This window comes from Petromyzon marinus, chromosome 51 (genome assembly GCF_048934315.1).
Source record: "Petromyzon marinus isolate PM22_M1 ecotype Great Lakes invasive population chromosome 51, UKy_Petmar_22M1.pri1.0, whole genome shotgun sequence".
In the NCBI taxonomy this organism is placed as follows: Eukaryota; Metazoa; Chordata; class Hyperoartia; order Petromyzontiformes; family Petromyzontidae; genus Petromyzon; species Petromyzon marinus.
Window position 1 is genome coordinate 621,533 of NC_133717.1, and position 19,706 is coordinate 641,238.

A 19,706-nucleotide genomic window follows, 5' to 3' on the forward strand; every position below is an offset into this window, starting at 1 on the left:
TGGAATCGAACTCGGGTTGCCGGGTTTGTAGTGCTAACCACTACACTACCGCTTCCCATACAATCACTACCAACCACAATTATAGCTGGTACCAACAGACACCAAGCAAGCGTAAGAAAGCAAACAGCTTTATTACAACGCTCGCTCGGCGAGTCGAAGGCGCAGCACAGCACCCCAACTACTGCTGGACCCTCGCGCCGAAGACCGCGCAGATGAGGGGGCGGCGTCTCCCCTCTGCCCATGGCGTTATTTATCTTCTCCACAGCGACGCCGACATTATCTTGTTATGCATTACATAATTATGCAGTTGCGCTTTGTGTCAGACTAGCACCCATACACCACAGAGAGGGTCTTTGCCTATAAACTTCTGGCAGTTCACCATAATTGTTTCACACGAGCCTGACCTGTTGACGGGACACTAAACATCGAAACCAGTCCAGATATTTGCTTTTATTAAACCAATGGTTCAAGCAAGCTTGGCTGCTGATGGAGACACCGAATGTCAAAACTGGCCCAGTGTTGCTCAAGTTGCATCAACGATGCTGAAGTTCGACGCTACCAGTGTGGCTTTTGGGTGTAAGAAAAACGCGTAAACACATCATGCGCAACCTTGACAAGTCTGACAGCACCCCTCGCACATTCACGCGGCTGGATGCGCATGTTGGGAGCACGAGATAGATTTCGATTCACCGAGTCTCAAGATCATTTTTTTTCAGGAAGCTGCTGCCAAATTTTGGCCATAAATTGGTAATGCTGCTGTTGTGTGTGATCCCAATAAAGTAATTTTCAAGTATTTTTTAGCATTGGGATGTTTGGCCAATGCCAGTAAAAAAATTTAGCTTTGGGAGGAAACCCACACAGAACGGGGAGAACAAACAAACTCCATACAGAAAGGTGTGGAGTTTTGACTGCTGACGCTGCGTACAGATCAGCTAATGAATGACGAAACAGACTAAACCCACTTCATCATTCTGCTCTTTCGATTTGCACTGGATGTACCATACAGAACACACCATTGTGATCTGTACTCAATCTCAACATCACTTGGTGCAAAAATAAATCTACGTTGGACCCTGTTAATCCAATAAAATTCTAATTGGCAAATCTGTGTTCTGCTTAGCTAATTCATTCACCCCATTGTCAAATCCAAGACGTCCATCTAGTTGCCTTTTATCTATCCCAAGAATAAGAATTGGAATACGTGAAAAAGCCTTTGCCGTTGCAGCACCAACATTTTGGAACAACCTTGTTTGCTCCCTTCACATCAGAAATCTTTAAAACATTCTGAAGCAAAAGATTAGTGCTGGATACAGCCATATTTGCCAATGTGATTTGTAACTTTGATCATTAGCCACGTATTGATAGTTACATTTGAATGTAAAATTGTATTGAGGGGCTGCGTGCTGTCTTGGTGTGGTCTGGGACTCCTTTTTCCGTTTTGCAGCCTTTCCCAAGCTTGGAAACTGATGTACTTATGTAATTTGAACTTATATACTTAATTTTTTTATTTAAGGGGCACCACGGTGGCATGATGTTATCTTCCTTGTCTGGTATGAAGGTTGGGGGTCCGATCCCCACCCTGATGTCTGCTGCTGTATATTTGGAGTTTGCGTGTCTCTCTCTCACCGTGGTCACGTGGATTTTTTCTCTGGGTCCTCTGGTTTTTCCATCCACATTTATAAACACGCATTTAGATTTAGATTATTTGGCTGCTATATGTTCTCACATAAGTCACTTCGTTGAGTTATCACTTTTGAAAAGCTAAAAGCTCAGTAGGACTTACCTGGTAAAATAAAAATGGTTCAGTTTTGTAGATTTTTGTGATTTTGCTTACCTTTCTAATACTTTGCACTCCTATCGTGTTTCTGTTCTGTTTGTTGTTGTAACGTTCTGACTTGCCCTTACTGGACATTGCGAAAAAGAGCTTTATAGCTCATTGGATTCCTATTAATAAATATTCCGATTCTAAAACCCAGGCGTGCTTTCTTGCCGTGAGGCACATCACCACTGCGCTGCCAACCGGCCGCCCTGGAGAATTGAATCTGACAGTCAACAGAGTTGTGGTGCAGGTTGGCTCAGGCCAGCTCAGGCTCTTTAAGAGACCGTCTTGCTGAGGTTGGAGAAGCCGATGCCGACACACGTGAGCAGGACCTTGTCGCCTCCCTTCTTGTCTCCCTCCTCGGCCGTGCGCGGCTCCAGCTTGAACGTGACGGAGAAGTAGTCCCGCAGGTGGCGGAGGAACCCAACTCTGCCGGAAGGGAACGGAGAGATGGGGGCGCAGCACGCGCGGGTTTTTAAACGGCTGGCACCAACCCGTTTCGGAGGGGGGGGGAAGGGCGTTCTCTGCGCTCGTTGCAGAGGTTAGCGGTCCAAACCTGCCAGGACGCCCTGGTTAATACTGCGGTTTTAGTCTCGGTGGACGTTAAAAAGATCCTGCGACGTCATTCGAAACAAGTGGGCCATCGTGTACACAGCTTGTTGACCCAAGAAAGCTACATGGGGTCCTAAGGATGTTTTTCAGGGGGGTCCTGGGGGCGGGGGCAATGTTTCTGCTGCTATGTCTGTGATCTCGATTGAGTCAATTCCAGTGTCATTTTTCAAATTTGCCAAACTTTTGACCGCGACGCCTACACGCAATGGCCTACTCGAATTCGAACGGCTTAGCAAAGCAGTCAACGTGGATTGCACTGAGCAACATGACCCCCCGACTGAAAGACTCTGTGAAACATGGCGCTTTTGTGACATGGCTGCACAACACATGCTTCGCTCAACCAGGACTGGCCTCCACCAGCCTGGTGCAGGCCATGTGGAGGGGATCTCCGTGTTGGACATCTGTGAATACTAGACGTCTGTGAAAAATATATTTATAGCTCATCGGATTCCTCCAGTAGAAATATTCTGATTTGTGTGTGGACACTCACGTGTGTGGAGAGAGGGGGCCCAGAAGGAGCTTTGACACGTCCTGCTGGCCCAGGGCCATGAATAGGAGCGCCAGACTCTGATTGGTCGAGTCCACACACCCGCCCTAAACACGACACAGCCACATCATCACGTTAAAGAGCGTCGTCAAATTGTACGTGCATATGTATGTGTATGTTGAACTTCTTTCTCGCCGTACGTAGCCAACCGCGATCATCGGAGGTGCGTGGGGGAAGGACAACAAACTAACCACAAAAAGCAGTTCAAAATAAGTTTGCAATCTAGATGATTGCAAACTTGTAGTGATTGCTATATTGGGGAGACGAAACGACATGTCTCTGACCGAATTCGCGAGCACAAATCAGATTTGAAACACGGCAGAACGAATTCTTCTGCCGTAGCTGATCATTGTTACAACGCTGTGGGTGATCACGATATAATTTTCTCCGATACCAAGGTCCTTTGCAAACCGACAGGTTATCATGAAAGATTTATCCACGAGGCAATTCAGATTTACAAACACAGACACAATTTCAACCGAGAAGAGGGTTTCAAATTAAGCAACCATTGGAAAGATGTTCTAAATCGAACCAAACATTAAACTAATTTTCAATGGTACAGTATATTTATTCAGTAGTGGCACTCTAAACTTCCAAGGTGGCGTATTATCACCTTATGCTAATTTCAAGCTTTTTCAGTAGTACGTTTTATGCTAATTTCCTTTGTCAAGGCGTTTACTGTTTACCCCCTCACAGCTTAAAAGGAGGCGACCAGCGCTTGGCTTTCTTTACTCCAACGCTGTCCGCTGGACAGTTTGGTCCCTTCACCTGATGAAGGCCACTTGTATTGTGGCCGAAACGTCGTGATTTTTGTTGTTTTATTTTTTACCTACGTGACTTTACCGAATAGAACCAAAGAGTATAGCCAGCCTAAAGCCGCTGTTGCTGGGAGGATGTCCGGAGTTTGTGCGATGATGCTTTATGCTCCCTCTCCCAGGCAGCCACAACATTCATCGTGGCCTCCTCACACCAAGGGTGCATTCTTTTTTTTCAAAACACAGATGCCGAGCCAGGACCCAAAGGCAACAAAACGTCAAACGGAAGGCCGCCACCCAGCAATACCAACATTGTTCACAAAGTGTATTTGGAGGTGTTGGCAGTACACCGGTGCAGCATAACACACCGGTCCTCATAAAACAGTCTGAAATCTAAATTTTAATCAGCAAATCTGTTTATCAATTGACCATTGATTTGGGTCTGTTAAAATCGAGGAACCGTCCGACCAAGTCAGGGCACAAGGAGTCAAATCTGCCTTTGGAGCACGGAGCAGCCAATCGTTATCAGGCTGGATGCTGCTATACGGCAACAGACTGTGAAGCTTCGTGTTCAGCCGCTCACGTAACGTTTGTCTTCCGACTGCCTCGACATCGCGGGAACTGATTTTGATGCACCACCTCGGATGATTATCCGACCGGGGTTACGAATCGCGGGAAAGATAATAATTTTTTCCAAATTTTTTTATTTTTTTTATACCGAGCACTGCCAGTGCACCACCAATACGTTCATTTAATGTGGCGTTGCCAGTGGTGCCTTATATAACTGGGATCCCATAACATTTTAAAAATACATTTCTCTCCAGGGCCCCCCGGGCATAAACTTGTGCAGTCTCCAACTCTTATCACCCATGCGCCATCACCTCTCAACCCCCCCCCCCCCCCGCCTCTGTGTGCTATGAAAAAGAGTCATTGCTCAAAACGTCACCGATTATAATTTGTTATTGAGAAATGCGTTGAGAACTTTTCAAAGTTATAATTACGAAGAGTTAAAGCGTTTCTTCACCCTGCGTGAGAGCAGCAACAGAAGCAGGATTGCATCTCAGGCCACGTGTCTGCTCTGTGTGGCAACAGCGATTGTTCAGTCAGAGACGAAGGCTTCAGCGACGGCTCCGTGGAGGTGGTGGGTCACACCAGTTCTTGAGATCCACATTCTTCATCAAGGCTCACCTCAGGCTCAGCTCTGGCTGAAGCGAGCTGGCTGAAAGCTATGCACTTGAGCTGGCTCTGAGTCTGGTCCCAGGCACACTCAGGCTTCCCATGAGCTGTCTGTATTTAAGTATGCTGAACTGATTTCGAACCATACGTAGCCAACCGTGCTCACCAAAGGTGCAGGGGAACGACGACAAACTAAAGAGATTCAAAAGTGCGTAGCTCCAGTGGTTTCCTAATATCTGAGCAGGAGCCGGAGCCCTAGCCATGGCTGCGCCACCCGCGCATCTCTGGAAGCGACCAAGTAGCTCCACCCCGAGGCCGAGCCACGGCTGAGAACCCGGGCCAGGGGCATTCACTGAGGTCACTGTCACGGCGATACCTCCCCTGTTTGTGGAGCCCCAGGTGATGCGCAGGAGGAGCGATGCCGCCACTCACCCTGTAGATCTCCTCCAGCAGCAGCCGGGCGCAGTCCCTGCCCAGGTCCTCCGGGATACTGGGGGGGCCTTCGCCCCCCGGAGTTGAGGTTGACTCCGCACTCAGGAAACACCCCTCCGTGGTTTCGGCGACGAGCGAGATCCCGAACCCCGGCGACCTGAGGGAGCGGAGCCGTGCCGTCACTGCCATGCCCATTACAAGTACCGCCACGCTCGTTCACCCAAGAAAGCCTCAAGGGTCTCTTTGCCAGAAGGGCTTTTCCAAGTTTTTCCGGTAGTAAGGGGGGGGCGATGTTTCGTCATCCCAATTTACTAATTTCCAGTGTTATTTTTCAAATTTGGACCATGACGCTGGCACACAATGGCCTCCTTAAATACAGTAAGGGAAAAAATATTTGATCCCCTGCTGATTTTGTACATTTGCCCACTGACAAAGAAATGATCAGTCTATAATTTTAATGGTAGGTTTATTTGAACAGTGAGAGACAGAATAACAACAGTAAAATCCAGAAAAACGCATGTCAAAAATTTAATAAATTGATTTGCATTTTAATGAGGGAAACAAGTATTTGACCCCCTCTCAATCAGAAAGATTTCCGGCTCCCAAGTGTCTTTATACAGGTAACGAGCTGAGATTAGGAGCACACTCTCAAAGGGAGTGCTCCTAATCTAAGCTTGTTACCTGTATAAAAGACACCTGTCCACATAAGCATTCAATCAATCAGATTCCAAACTCTCCACCATGGCCAAGACCAAAGAGCTCTCCAAGGATATCAGGGACAAGATTGTAGACCTACACAAGGCTGGAATGGGCTACAAGACCATTGCCAAGCAGCTTGGTGAGGTGACAACAGTTGGTGCGATTATTCGTAAATGGAAGAAACACAAAAGAACTGCCTGGGGCTCCATGCAAGATCTCACCTCGTGGAGTTGCAATGATCATGAGAACAGTGAGGAATCAGCCCAGAACTACACGGGAGGATCTTGTCAATGATCTCAAGGCAGCTGCGACCATAGTCACCAAGAAAACAATTGGTAACACACTACGCCGTGAAGGACTGAAATCCTGCAGCGCCCGCAAGGTCCCCCTGCTCAAGAAAGCACATATACATGCCCGTCTGAAGTTTGCCAAGGAACATCTGAATTATTCAGAGGACAACTGGGTGAAAGTGTTGTGGGTCAGATGAGACCAAAATGGAGCTCTTTGGCATCAACTCAACTCGCCGTGTTTGGAGGAGGAGGAATGCTGCCTATGACCCCAAGAACACCATCCCCACCGTCAAACATGGAGGTGGAAACATTATGCTTTGGGCGTGTTTTTGTGCTAAGGGGACAGGACAACTTCACCGCATCAAAGGGACGATGGACGGAGCCATGTACTGTCAAATCTTGGGTGAGAACCTCCTTCCCTCAGCCAGGGCATTGAAAATGGGTCGTGGATGGGTATTCCAGCATGACAATGACCCAAAACACATGGCCAAGGCAACAAAAGATTGGCTCAAGAAGAAGCACATTAAGGTCCTGGAGTGGCCTAGCCAGTCTCCAGACCTTAATCCCATAGAAAATCTGTGGAGGGAGCTGAATGTTCGAGTTGCCAAACGTCAGCCTCGAAACCTTAATGACTTGGAGAAGATCTGCAAAGAGGAGTGGGACAAAATCCCTCCTGAGATGTGTGCAAACCTGGTGGCCAACTACAAGAAACGTCTGACCTCTGTGATTGCCAACAAGGGTTTTGCCACCAAGTACTAAGTCATGTTTTGCAGAGGGGTCAAATACTTATTTCCCTCATTAAAATGCAAATCAATTTATAACATTTTTGACATGCGTTTTTCTGGATGTTCTTGTTGTTATTCTGTCTCTCACTGTTCAAATAAACCTACCATTAAAATTATAGACTGATCATTTCTTTGTCAGTGGGCAAACGTACAAAATCAGCAGGGGATCAAATACTTTTTTCCCTCACTGTATTTATGTATAGTGGAGGAATCCGATGAGCTACAAAGCTCTTTTCTCACAGATGTCCAGGAGGACATGAATGATGCCACCGGCTCTTTCACGTCCAATGCGAATTAAGACGGCACACGGTATTTTACGGTTAATCCATCTGCAGTAATAACCGAGATGGCCTGCCGGAGTTGAACCACGAACCTCTACAAGGAGCGGCGAACACGCTACCGCCGGGACGCGTCACCGCCTGGCACCTGTGTGACTGGGAGGCTATCACGGTGGTGCTGGCGCCCGTGTGTGTGACTGGGAGGCTGTCGGGGTGGTGCTGGCACCCGTGTGTGTGACTGGGAGGCTGTCAGGGTGGTGCTGGCGCCCGTGTGTGTGACTGAGGGGCTGTCGGGGTGGTACTGGCACCCGTGTGTGTGACTGAGGGGCTGTCGGGGTGGTGCTGGCACCCGTGTGTGTGACTGAGGGGCTGTCGGGGTGGTGCTGGCACCCGTGTGTGTGACTGAGGGGCTGTCGGGGTGGTGCTGGCGCCCGTGTGTGTGACTGAGGGGCTGTCGGGGTGGTGCTGGCACCCGTGTGTGTGACTGAGGGGCTGTCAGGGTGGTGCTGGCGCCCATGTGTGTGACTGAGGGGCTTTCGGGGTGGTGCTGGCACCCGTGTGTGTGACTGGGAGGCTGTCGGGGTGGTGCTGGCACCCGTGTGTGTGACTGGGAGGCTATCAGGGTGGTGCTGGCGCCCGTGTGTGTGACTGAAGGGCTGTCAGGGTAGTGCTGGCACCCGTATTTGTGACTGAGGGGCTGTCGGGGTGGTGCTGGCACCCGTGTGTGTGACTGGGAGGCTGTCGGGGTGGTGCTGGCGCCCGTGTGTGTGACTGGGAGGCTGTCGGGGTGGTGCTGGCGCCCGTGTGTGTGACTGAGGGGCTGTCGGGGTGGTGCTGGCGCCCGTGTGTGTGACTGTGGGTCTTGCCTCCCCGCCTGCGCCCCCTTGCGGTGGTCCGTGTGGATGTAGATGTCGGGTAGGAAGCGGTTGAGGACTCCGCGTGCCGCCTCCACCAGGCGGTTGGACACTTGGGGAGACACCCGCGTGCCGAAGCTGTGGCGCACGCTAAGGAAGTTAACCTCGCTAAAAACAGATGGTGAGTGGTGGTGGTGGTGAGCGATGGTGGTTAGCGGTGGTGGTTAGTGCCGGGTGGTGAGTGGTGGTTGTTAGTGCCGGCTGGTGAGTGGTGCTGGTAAACACTGGTTGGTGAGTTGTACTGGTGAGTGTTGGCTGGGGAGTGCTGGCTGGTGAGTGGTGGTTAGCAATGGTTGTGAGCAGTGGTGGTGGTTAGTGCTGGCTGGTGAGTGGAGGATGGTGAGCACTGGCTTGTAAGTGGTGCTGGTGAGTGCTAGCTGCTGAGCGGTGGTGGTGTTTAGCGCTGGCTGGTGAGTGGTGGTGGTGGCTAGTACTGGCTGGTGAGTGGTGGCGAGGACTGGCTGGTGATTAATACTGGTGAGTGATGGCTGGCGAGTGCTGACTGGTGGGTGCTGGTGGCGAGTGCTGGTTGGTGAGCAGGATACGCCACTCCGCGGATGCGCTTGATCTTCCCCGGCTGCGTGAGCTGCAGGGGCTTGAGGTGGCGCCGCACAGGGCAGCAGAACAGGACCAACCCCCCCCCTCCCGGGGCCATGCCCCTCCGCAGCACCTACACACGGGGAGCGACACACACAGAGTGACACACGTGGGGAGCCATGAGCACGGAGCGACACATTCACTCACACAGTACAAGGTGAGAACATATAAACTGCACACAGAACGGTGCCTGATATGGAAATCGAACCCAGGTGTTGTGTTCGCGCTGTGTACCACAACGTGGCCTCGTTTACCTGCAGATCCAGTCCGACCTCCCCAATCCCGAACCGGCGGAGCAGAGGCAGCGCCGTGGCCTTGATCACATCCACCTACATGGGAGAGGTGGCTACGTCACGACACCACGTACACATCAACGTCACACCACACGGAGACATCACGACAACACGCGCACCGAAGTGGTGACGTCACACCACAAGAAGAGATGGGCTGTGGTACAGGAGAATGTGGCGCTGAGTGGAATTGGCGATGGTTAGTACCAGCGATGTCAAGATCAACCTCTGTGGAGGCGGCTGTTGTAGTACGGAGTTAGACTGACGGCCTTAATCTAAGTTTTCTTGTGGTTGTTGTTTTTACTTGCATCCCACTGGGATTTTTTGCACACAGCGTTGGTGTACGGTGCTTTTTTCAGGAATATTTTGCTGTTTTTTTTCATGGATTTTCTGTTTGCACAGTCACATAGTCACTTTAAGATGTTTTCTTGTTCGTGTTTTTGTTTTTTTTGTTTGTTGTGGTTGCACCCGAATCAAGAGCCGAATGGCTTACAGGGCTATACCAAAATAAATAAACTGAAAACTGAAACTGAAGGCTCGAGACAAATGCTACTGGACAATTGGGAGGCAGTCGCCCTCCAACAACCGCAGAGAAGCAAATGCTCACGAGCAGAGCGCCAGGTGGTTAAAACACAGCACAGTGGGGGAGCGCAGGTGTGCATCTCCCAGTCAAATTTTAAGCCTTCGACGCTTCACACTGACTCAAAGTGCACCCAGCCTTGATACGATTGGCGGCTGTTGTTGTTTTGCGCGTGCGTGCGTGTGCTTCTGTGCGTGTGACGTACGGAGGGGTCGTGCGTGCCACTGGTCGCGCCCGCTAGCGAGGCTCTCAGTGGCGTCTTGCAAAACGGCGCAAGGCAAAGCAGCGCCTCCAGGAAGTAGCCGACGCTGCGTGAGGCCGGACACTCGTGCTCCACGGGGCCACCCCACAGCAACCCGGGATGAAAGCGCAACATCGTGCCTACACAAAGACAAAGATCCCCCGTATAGCCTTAAAAGAATGTTGGGGCAAGTGTTTTTAGCGAGCACCTATGAAGGCCGGTACGGCACACGAGGCGGTGGGTGGCCAGCGCCCAACTGCCTTTGTCTCCCCAGTGGCAATGGTTACACATCGCACCGGGTACTCATTTGCGGCTGAGTCGACCTAGGGGAGGCCCAGAACCGGCTCAGATAATCGTCACTGGTGTTGGCCGTAAACGGCAATAAAACTCTTGTCACCGGGTTCATAGCATATTGCAGCACACTACCACTCTCCACACACACGCAGTTTAGGAACGTGGGTTACGAATGAAAACAGTGAACAAAAACCTAAAGCGTGCGCAAAACACGGAGAAACATCGCGCTTAGAATTCTATTGAGACGCGAGGAACTGGTGGATGATTGACAGTGCACGGAGTTAATGACGCCACCCAAACTCGCTCGACGCGAATAACGGGGCTTGGGCGGGATGCATCACGGCTGCAAGGGACGATGGTGAAGACTAACAACGGAATGGGGGCCAAGGATGGTACAACGCGCTCGAGAAGGGGCGTCCACCGAGGAGGTGGAGCGGTACGCACTGTTGGCTACGTACGGTGCAAAATAAGTTCAACAAACAGAACATGCAGATGGGGACAGCGTGGGGAGGCCTTCATTCAGAAGTGGATACACCATGGTTGACAATGATGGCGATGATTATCACGAAGGAGACTCCAGCGCACCTGTCTCGTTGATGTCGATGCGGGAGCCGTTTGTGATCTTGTCCAGCAATCGAATGAGACTGACTTCAAAATCTGGAGAAAAACACGGGGAAGTTAATTCGCTCGTGGCAGTGGCAACCCTGCAGAGTTTACAACTCATCAAAAGCATTATTTTATTTTACCAGGTAAGGCCCACTGAGCTATGTAGCTCTTTCAGAGGCAACCTGGCCACAAATGACAACTCAACAAAGTGGCTCAAGACGTGGTAATTTATAGCAGCCAAATACTCTAAACGCGTGATGTTGATTCTAAATGTGGCGTAAACAACCGGAGGACTCGGAGAAAATTACCCGCGATTACGGAGACACGCAAACTCCAAATATACAACAGGCGTCACGGCCGAACCAACGACCTCCTGCATACCAGGCGCGGGAGATAACGTCTAGCCACAGTGGGGCCCACGTATCCCCAGTGTCTCTGCTGAGTCTCACGCTCGGGATCTCACTCCTCCACCTCCTCACCCGCTAGCCCCGGCTCGGAGCCCCGCGCCCTCACGGCGCTGATGGTCACGCTGCGGCCGCTCAGCACGGAGAGGACGAGGCGCGGCCTGAGCCACGCGGAGCCCGAGTAGCGGAGACGAGACTCCATGGAGACGAGGCGAGCGAGACGCAGGGAGAATGAGAGAGGCACGCGGAGACTTGAGGGGAGACGCGAGGAGGGAGTTACACGGGAAGCGAGGGGAGACTAAGAGGCGGCACGTCGTGGCGCGTACAGTAGCAACCACGTGTGGCGCCGCGGGATCAGAGGCCGCGGTCGCATGACGTCACGGCCCGCGCGGCTGACCCCGCCTCTGCGGGGTCGCCGCGATATATCACGATATACAGTACATCGTGTTATATCGCAATATATCGCTTTATACTGTGGGATATTTTGCGATATGCTTCAATGTTTCGTGCGAAATGGCGATATCTTGTTATATCGCTCAATATTATATCGTGCATTATATCGTTCTGTACCGTGCGATATGTCGCGATATATCGCGTGCTATGTTGTTTCACTTCGAGCGTGTCTTGCTCGCTGCTGCTGTGGCGCGGATCTCGTTGCCCGCGTGGCGAGCGGCAGGCGAGGGCTTCGCGATACGAGGCGGCTGCCGAGGATGAAGAAGGTTCAGCTGCCGAGCATGAAGAAGGTTCAGCTGCCGAGGATGAAGAAGCTTCAGCTGCCGAGGATGAAGAAGCTTCAGCTGCCGAGGATGAAGAAGCTTCAGCTGCCGAGGATGAAGAAGCTTCAGCTGCCGAGGATGAAGAAGCTTCAGCTGCTGACGTTGCGACTCCTGGCCGTGTTCCGGCGCTGCAGGTGGGGGGGGCAGCCGCGAGGTTTGGTGGATCACAGACGCCGTGAAGCTCCTTCCCGTGGGTAGGCGTCCAGGAGCCGTAACCCCTCGCTTCTCTCCGGGTGCTGCGGTTTCCTCCCTCCGTGTAAAATATTCATTAATTGGCCAATTACACTTTCACGTATAGAGAGGACTGCAGAGCTTGGAGGGGGAAAATGTATCACCGGCTCCTCGCTGCTGAACTGTTGCCGTCTGTCGTTCTTCTTCCTGGCGCCTCCGGGAGCGAGCGGTGTCATTGCGACGGTGCTAACGAGCTGACATGATAGTTATATCAACAGCAACACGAAGTGAACGAAGAGGGCAAATAAACATTTATTAGAAAACGGAGGATGCGAAGGACACGCGGCCCCGCCACCCCGCGTGGAGGGGAGCCGCACGGAGCGCGCTCGGAACACGCGAGGCCGCCTCGCGCCTGACGAGATGTTAACTACCTCGCGGAGTACACAGGAGGTCGTGGGTTCGAGCCCGACCTGTGAAGCCTGCTGTATATTTGGAGTTTGCGTGTCTCTCTCTCTCCGTGGTGAGATGTTAACTACCTCGCTGGATACACAGGAGGGCGTGGGTTCGATCCCGACCCGTGAAGCCTGCTGTATATTTGGAGTTTGCGTGTCTCTCTCTCTCCGTGGTGAGGGCGCAACACAATCGTCCATCATCAGGTGTGTTGCGCCCGAAACGTCGTGATTTATTGTATTTTATACCTACGTGACTTTACCGAAAGAACCAAAGAGTATAGATTCCTGCAGTCACGAAAGCTTCAAATCAAAATAAAAATAGTAATTAGGAGTCGACGCGGATCTTCACAGGAGCAGCTACCACGAACCTCCTCCGACAATTAGAAATTTACTCCACAATTCGATTCGAGCGAAACATCAATCAAGCGTTTCACCATCCCAAATTTGTAACTGGTCAGGCGCCTCCTTGTCACTCTTCTATAGCTGTGTTGGATATATAGGCCTTTTTTTTAAAAAAAATATATTAATAATACTCTTTAGTTCTATTCGGTAAAGTCACATAGGTAAAAAATAAAACAACAAAAATCACGACGTTTCGGCCACAACACAAGCGGCCTTCATCAGGTGAATGTATCAGGCTGTCTCGAGGACAGCGCTGGAGTGAAACACAGCCACGCTCAGACCGCGACCTTTAAGCTGTGTGCGAGGAAACAAGGTGCCTTGACAAAGGAATTAGCATAAAAATTAGCATTTGATTGGCCGACTTAGCATAGAGGTGGTGTACATGCGGGTGCACATGCCGGTTGGCGCGGGGGGCGGGGGGAGTTTACCTATTGATGGTGTGAAAAGGGAATTTAAGAGCTGGGAAAGTTTGGGGTACCACTACTTGAAAAATATACTGTACCATTGAAAATTAGTTTAATGTTTGGTTCGATTTAGAACATCTTTCCAATGGTTGCTTAATTTGAAATTGTGTCTGTGTTTGTAGATCTGAATTGCCTTGTGAACAAATCTCTGATAAAAACCCGTGGGTTTGCAAAGAACCTTGGTATCGGAGAAAATTAGATCGTGATCACCCACAGCGTTGTAACAATGATCAGCTACGGCAGAAGAATTCGTTTTGCCGTGTTTCAAATCTGATTTGTGCTCGCGAATTCGGTCAGAGACATGTCGCTTTGTCTCCCCGATATAGCAATCACCGCAGGTACAACTCAATTTGTAAACCCCGGGGTACTGTAAGTCAGGAATGACATCCTTCACGGATGGGATCAGATCACGAATTTTGTGTACTGTATTGAACAGGACCTGGATCTTGTGTTTGTTTAGAATTTTGGAAATCTTTTAGTAACGCCTGCTATATATGGTAGTGTGATGGTTTTGACCGGAGTATCAAGTGGTTATTTCTGTATGGAGGGAGAAACAGCTTGGCGGATGGTACGGTCAGAGTATCCATTCCTTTTGAGGGCCAGGTGTACATGTCACGAAAGCTTTAAATCTAGAATTGATATTAATAATATTTGCGAAAATATATTTTTTATAATAATCAATAAATAATAATAAATAAACACCCTCAAACCGACAAGGACCAGCAGCCAGCAGCTGGAGATCGTAAAAGGGCCATTAAAATAATAATAAATTCCGGGGCCCTCACCCCACACACCACAGGAGATGAACAATAAAACCCAGAATCAAAGACAAAAGGGAAGGGGGAATTCCAGGCTTCGGGGTCCCCCCCCCCCCTTTCATCAGCCCGCAGACAGTGTGACGCGACGCGCACAAGCGAGTTTAAACAATTTTCCTCTTCTTTGCTATTAAAACAACGGTTAAAGTTCAGAACTCAACCCAAGGATAAGCTAACATCAATCCTCACACTCACTCCAATTAAAAACCAGGACACAATCTACATCAGTGAATCATTACCCATTTATTAATTCGACACTAAAATGTTATTTTCACCTTTAATAATTTTCTACACGACCTGACCGAAGCATCAAGAATAGTTCTGGCATTCAGAGTTATTCCTAAGTCAAAGTTTATACAATGTTAAATCACAAATCTTGGGGAACATAAACAAATAATAATGATGCAGTGTTAAATTAAGGGTTATCGAGAAGAGATGAGGCAGAATGGGTCGGGCTTACACAGCCAGGATAAACTGTGTTCCAGAGAGACCCCGGTCACCTTTGTCTTCCCGCAGCGCGGGAGAGCAGGAATTAACACCAGAGCGAAGGAATTACTCTTTATCGCGAGGGACATCTGCGCCCACGGAAGTGCGGTGACTTAATAAATAACACACAGCACACCACCCCACTACGCAGAGCGAGATCAAAGGAATTCCTCATGGCCTGGCAGCTTCCAGACAGCGAAGCGAGCAGACAAGTAATTAACACGAAGCCCGGCCACAAAATACACAGTGTCATACATAACATTAATGCTAACGTTATTCACCTTAAATTACGATACACCTTGCCCGCTACCCGACCTCGCAAACACCAAGGAATACAAATTCCAACAGTCAAGGAACTTACACCTTAAACTCAGGATATAAAAAATAATAATAACTCCATCATAACAATGCAAATCTCTGTATACAGACGGGGAGACGAAAATGAATGAAACCCGAGACATGCGTCGGGATGACAGTGTTACAACACAAATTAAACCCTGAAACATAGACCCAAATAATATTTGTGCAGGTTAAACCAAGAGCCAGCCAGAGAGAGAGAGCCTCCCGGCCATCTGTCTTCCAGCAGCACGTGATAAGAATTTACATACACCAGCGGATCATCTCCTCGTGAAAATAAAAATCAAATACCATGATGGAAAACTACTACAATACCTTGAGTCACAGACAGAATCGTAACTGTGAGTGGTACGGTACCAAAATATGATAAAATAAATGTTAAACTTTAAAAGCCTCAACCCACCCTTTGTGTGTTGAGAAATGTGGGCGTCAAGAAATGAGGGCTCGATCGGACGGAAGGCTAGCTCCTCCCCCCAGATTGTATAACGCAGTCAAAGGGACGCCTTCAGGGCAATCTGGAGCATCTGTTCCTTCTGATGGTTTATGGCTTGAGGAAGGCAACGAACAGAACCATGCCATAAATGACACGCACACATACAACAACAACAACAACCGCCATTCGCCACTAAGTGGCGGTGACGTCACCACGACGCTTGTGCCAGGCTATGTGCACCCTGAGGCCACGTGAAGTGTCGAACGCCCGCTGGCAGGAGGTCACGGGGCAGACCCAGGTGCCACGGGTCGACTGACTGAGATGACTGGCTGATGCACCACCTGTGCCCCCTACTGTGCCAACCTGCTGTGCTTTAGCCACCTGGCGCTCCGCTCGTTGTTGTGAGCGTCGCTCCTCCGCCCTCCGTTGTTGTTGGAGGGCGACTACCTCCAACTGCCCAGTAGCATCCTTGAAGAGCCTCCTCCACAGAGGCCGATCTTGACACCGCTGGTACCAGTCATCGGCAAGTCCACTCAGCTCCATGTCCTCCTGTACCACATCACTCCATCTCTTCTCTAGCCCGTGCCGCGCCCGATTGCCCCCTCAATCCGGCTGAACAAAAGCTGTTTCGGCATGCGGTGGCTGGGCATGCGGGCTACATGACCCAGCCATCGCAGCCTTGCCCGCCGGAGGAGCTCACCGATGGGACCTTGCCCAGATCTTTCAAGGATTTGTGAGCTCCTCACAATCCAGTCTGGTTAAACCCAGGATGGATCGTAGGCAGGCCAGCCTAAATGTTTCTAACCGGCGAAGATGTTCCATTAGGGGGGTCCACGTTTCGCAAGCATAGAGAAGGGAGGGAATGACCGTGGCCGAGAAGACCTGAAGCTTAGTGCGGAGCGACAGACCAGGTAGCTTCCACACAGCGTTACGCAACCGATGAAAAGATATTGCCGCTCGACTGATTCGGAGTGAGACCTCTGCTGTTAAACTGGAGCCAGTCATAAGCACATTGCCCAGGTATGGGAAACTCTCCACTCTCTCCACAACTGCCCCATCACCGATCGGGAGTTGTGGGGGTGGAGTGTCCGATGGTACAAAATACCCAGGCAGGTGCTTTGTTTTGGTGGGGCTGATGGTAAGGCCCCACTTCACACATACACACCCACGGACACACACACTCCAACCCCACGACACACAGCTAGATCAAAAGGAACTCCGCCCCTTGTGAGGAGGCGGAGCCAGAAGGAGAAATTTTTACATAAAAGAGAGGCCCGCGAGCATTGAAATCAACTCGGCAACCAGCGGAGAAGACGGCGACCATCAGAAGATTAGCCACCACCGACGCAGAAGAAGACTCTACAACTCGCCAGAATGGCGAGACTCGCTAAAAGCACTCCGCTCTGAACCTCGACTCTCAAGAATCACTGCAGACTAGCGAAGCTGACGAGAATTCCGGCATCAGCCACCAGAGAGCGGAAAGGGTCAAACGTTGACCAAACCGGCCATCAACGAACGGAGCCATAATTCATCGCCAGAGAGCGCGTCAACGGTGAGCACCGAGTCAGCTGCCAGCGGGCAAACTACGAGCGCCATCTGCCGACGGATCATCGCGCCTACAGCGCACCGTGTCAACTCGCCCACCTGCTGCGGGGCCGAACTCTGGCCGACCGCGTGAAAGAAGGAAAACCCCGCTATTTGTATGATATGCACTCTGCCCCACACTGCCACCACATCACCTTGTGTCTGCTTGATGCAAGGAATTGATTCCGAACACTGGCCCACTTAACCCAATCCATATCACTCAACACATACACAAATCATTAACAAGGAGCTTAATCATCAAGTACGTGAACAATCAGTGGCCGCGAAGGCATCGCGGCTCACCGAGTGATGAGAATACGTCGTTTTAAGTACATTAATATTTTTCTTCTGGGTTCTTTCGGTAAAGTCACATGCTAATTTATATGTTAACTCCTTTGTCAAGGCGCTCTGTTCCTCCCACACAGCTTAAAAGATGCTGTCCATGCTTGGCAGTGTTCACTCAAGCGCTGTCTTCCGGACAGTCCTGTTTCTTCACCTGAGGAGGGCTACTTGTGCTGTGGCCGAAACGTCGTGAGAATTTTATTGTTATTTTTATTATTTTATTCCCATTCTACGTGACTTTACCGAAAGAACTCAGAAGATGAATCCCTGCAGTCACGAAAGCTTTAAATCGAAAAATTTATATTTTTCTTTGTAATTTGTACTTCCAATCGCATAACTTACCAATAGATTAATCACTATAAATTAAACCCTGGAAACCTTCGCCACGAAGCTCTCCGCTCACGGGGAGAATATCTTGTTAAACCGGTTTCTTTTTATCAAGCGATCTTGCCCACAAATTAATTAAAGTTTCGCCCAAGATAAGGATCGCTAGTGGGAGAGCACGCACACCGTCGCCCGCCCTTACTCCAAGGAATTTAATTAATTATATAATCTTGCCGATGATTCTATTGTCTATTTGTGCCTTTGGGAAATAATTGTTTGATTGCCTTTTAGTATGAATATCGTCAAATAATTTTAAGGACCTTTCGTTCCTAATTGCCATACATGCTTGTGTTACTCTGCCTAATCAATTGTTCTGCTACCCTGTTAAGAACGTGACAAGAATTGCATTGAGGGTTGCATATGGATCAATAAATGAGCATCCGGGAGTACTGTGTGGCCAATTTCAAGTATAATAATTCATAATAGAGTGTTAAGGTTTTTGTTAGAATAGCATGCATGCATGTTTTAACGACTCTCCCACCAACTGAGCTCACGTTACGCGGTGGAATTAATCATATGTGCACTTGCCAAAGTGAAATAACGCAATCGTTGATGGTTACTGTGTTGGTACTGTGTTGATAATTCCAAGCCTGAGAGTTCGCATATTATAAAGTTAAGGTTTCGTTTAGAATAAAATTGCTTAACACAGAAGTGTCTGGGTGTTTCTTCCTGAGTTCATGCGTAATAATCTTATTTATAAGAACTGTATTCTGCGTTGAGATTTGAATTTGGAGACCTGACATAAACACACTAATACATACTCAGTAAATATTAAAGAGAGAATAATTGTATTACCGAGCGTTAATACGAACCTAGGAAACGAAGCCGAGTTACTCTGGCATGCTTGCATCACACTGGCATAACTTCATACGATTAATTGCATGATCCTGATTGATAATCCGACCCTCGTCAGTGAGGCGGGGCCTAATCATCATAACGGCTTGTATTAGCATAATCACACCCACTCGCATAAATTAATACGATTAGCTCTCAAATTAGCATAATTTATGCACATAATTACATCTGTTTACATAATTTCGGATAATTACACAAACTCCAAAATTCATTTAATTTGTATTATTTTCATCAAATTTTCACAACCGACATATACAACAGCTGCTACTACCGTGGTCACTTTCCCGTGAAATTCGCTCGCGGATTCCTCCACCCATGTTGAGGACTCAGACGACCAGACCACCATATTGCAGGTCACAAAGACTCACTCATTCCCTCACCTACTCACACACTCACCATTCACCCACTCACTCACCACACTGCAGGTGACCTCACTTCTGGTTCTACTTCCCCTCGAACTGCTGCGCTTTGGAATTTTAAGAAACGCGTTAAAACCCTTTACCTCTTACAATTCGACAGCGCCGTTAGCTGGTCATTTGTCGTTTTGCGTCTATGCTCGAGCAACTGCCTAGTTTAAAATACACACACACATTACTCACATCTAGAGACCGCTTCGAGTTCCCAGTTTTTAATAAAATACATCCTGGGAAATGTTTATAGCTTAAGACTGGTCTCACTCAACATTCGTGGAACTCCCTTCCTACCCGTGAGTTTCGGTGTTGCCAACTCCTGGCTTGCCAGGGGTATGATGGCAGTACAGCAAGCTGGTTTAAATTACATCTGTATGCCATCCGCGTGAGGTTTCTCCAGGCGCTCCGCTTTTCTCCTGCAGGTATAAACAAACCCTCGTGAACGGTGAAGTCGAC

The 19,706-nt window shown here is 49.4% G+C and overlaps 1 protein-coding gene across 2 annotated transcripts; it reads right to left on the minus strand.

Moving 5' to 3' along the window:
- Positions 1-112: 112 nt before the first annotated feature.
- On the minus strand, positions 113-12,758 carry RCL1 (RNA terminal phosphate cyclase like 1). Of its 2 annotated transcripts, none has more exons than XM_032973378.2 (9): positions 11,890-12,758; positions 10,895-10,966; positions 9,980-10,155; positions 9,159-9,233; positions 8,853-8,977; positions 8,260-8,385; positions 5,342-5,498; positions 2,922-3,025; positions 113-2,248 (listed from the first exon to the last, which is right to left on the minus strand). In XM_032973378.2, exons 3-9 carry the CDS (start codon positions 10,148-10,150, stop codon positions 2,095-2,097), a joined length of 912 nt encoding a protein of 303 aa, XP_032829269.1. In that variant the 5' UTR covers positions 10,151-10,155; positions 10,895-10,966; positions 11,890-12,758; the 3' UTR covers positions 113-2,094. The 2 variants fall into 2 exon arrangements, with proteins under 2 accessions (XP_032829269.1, XP_032829268.1); XM_032973377.2 differs by lacking the exon at positions 11,890-12,758 and adding an exon at positions 11,395-11,719.
- Between the last annotated feature and the right edge of the window lie 6,948 nt (positions 12,759-19,706).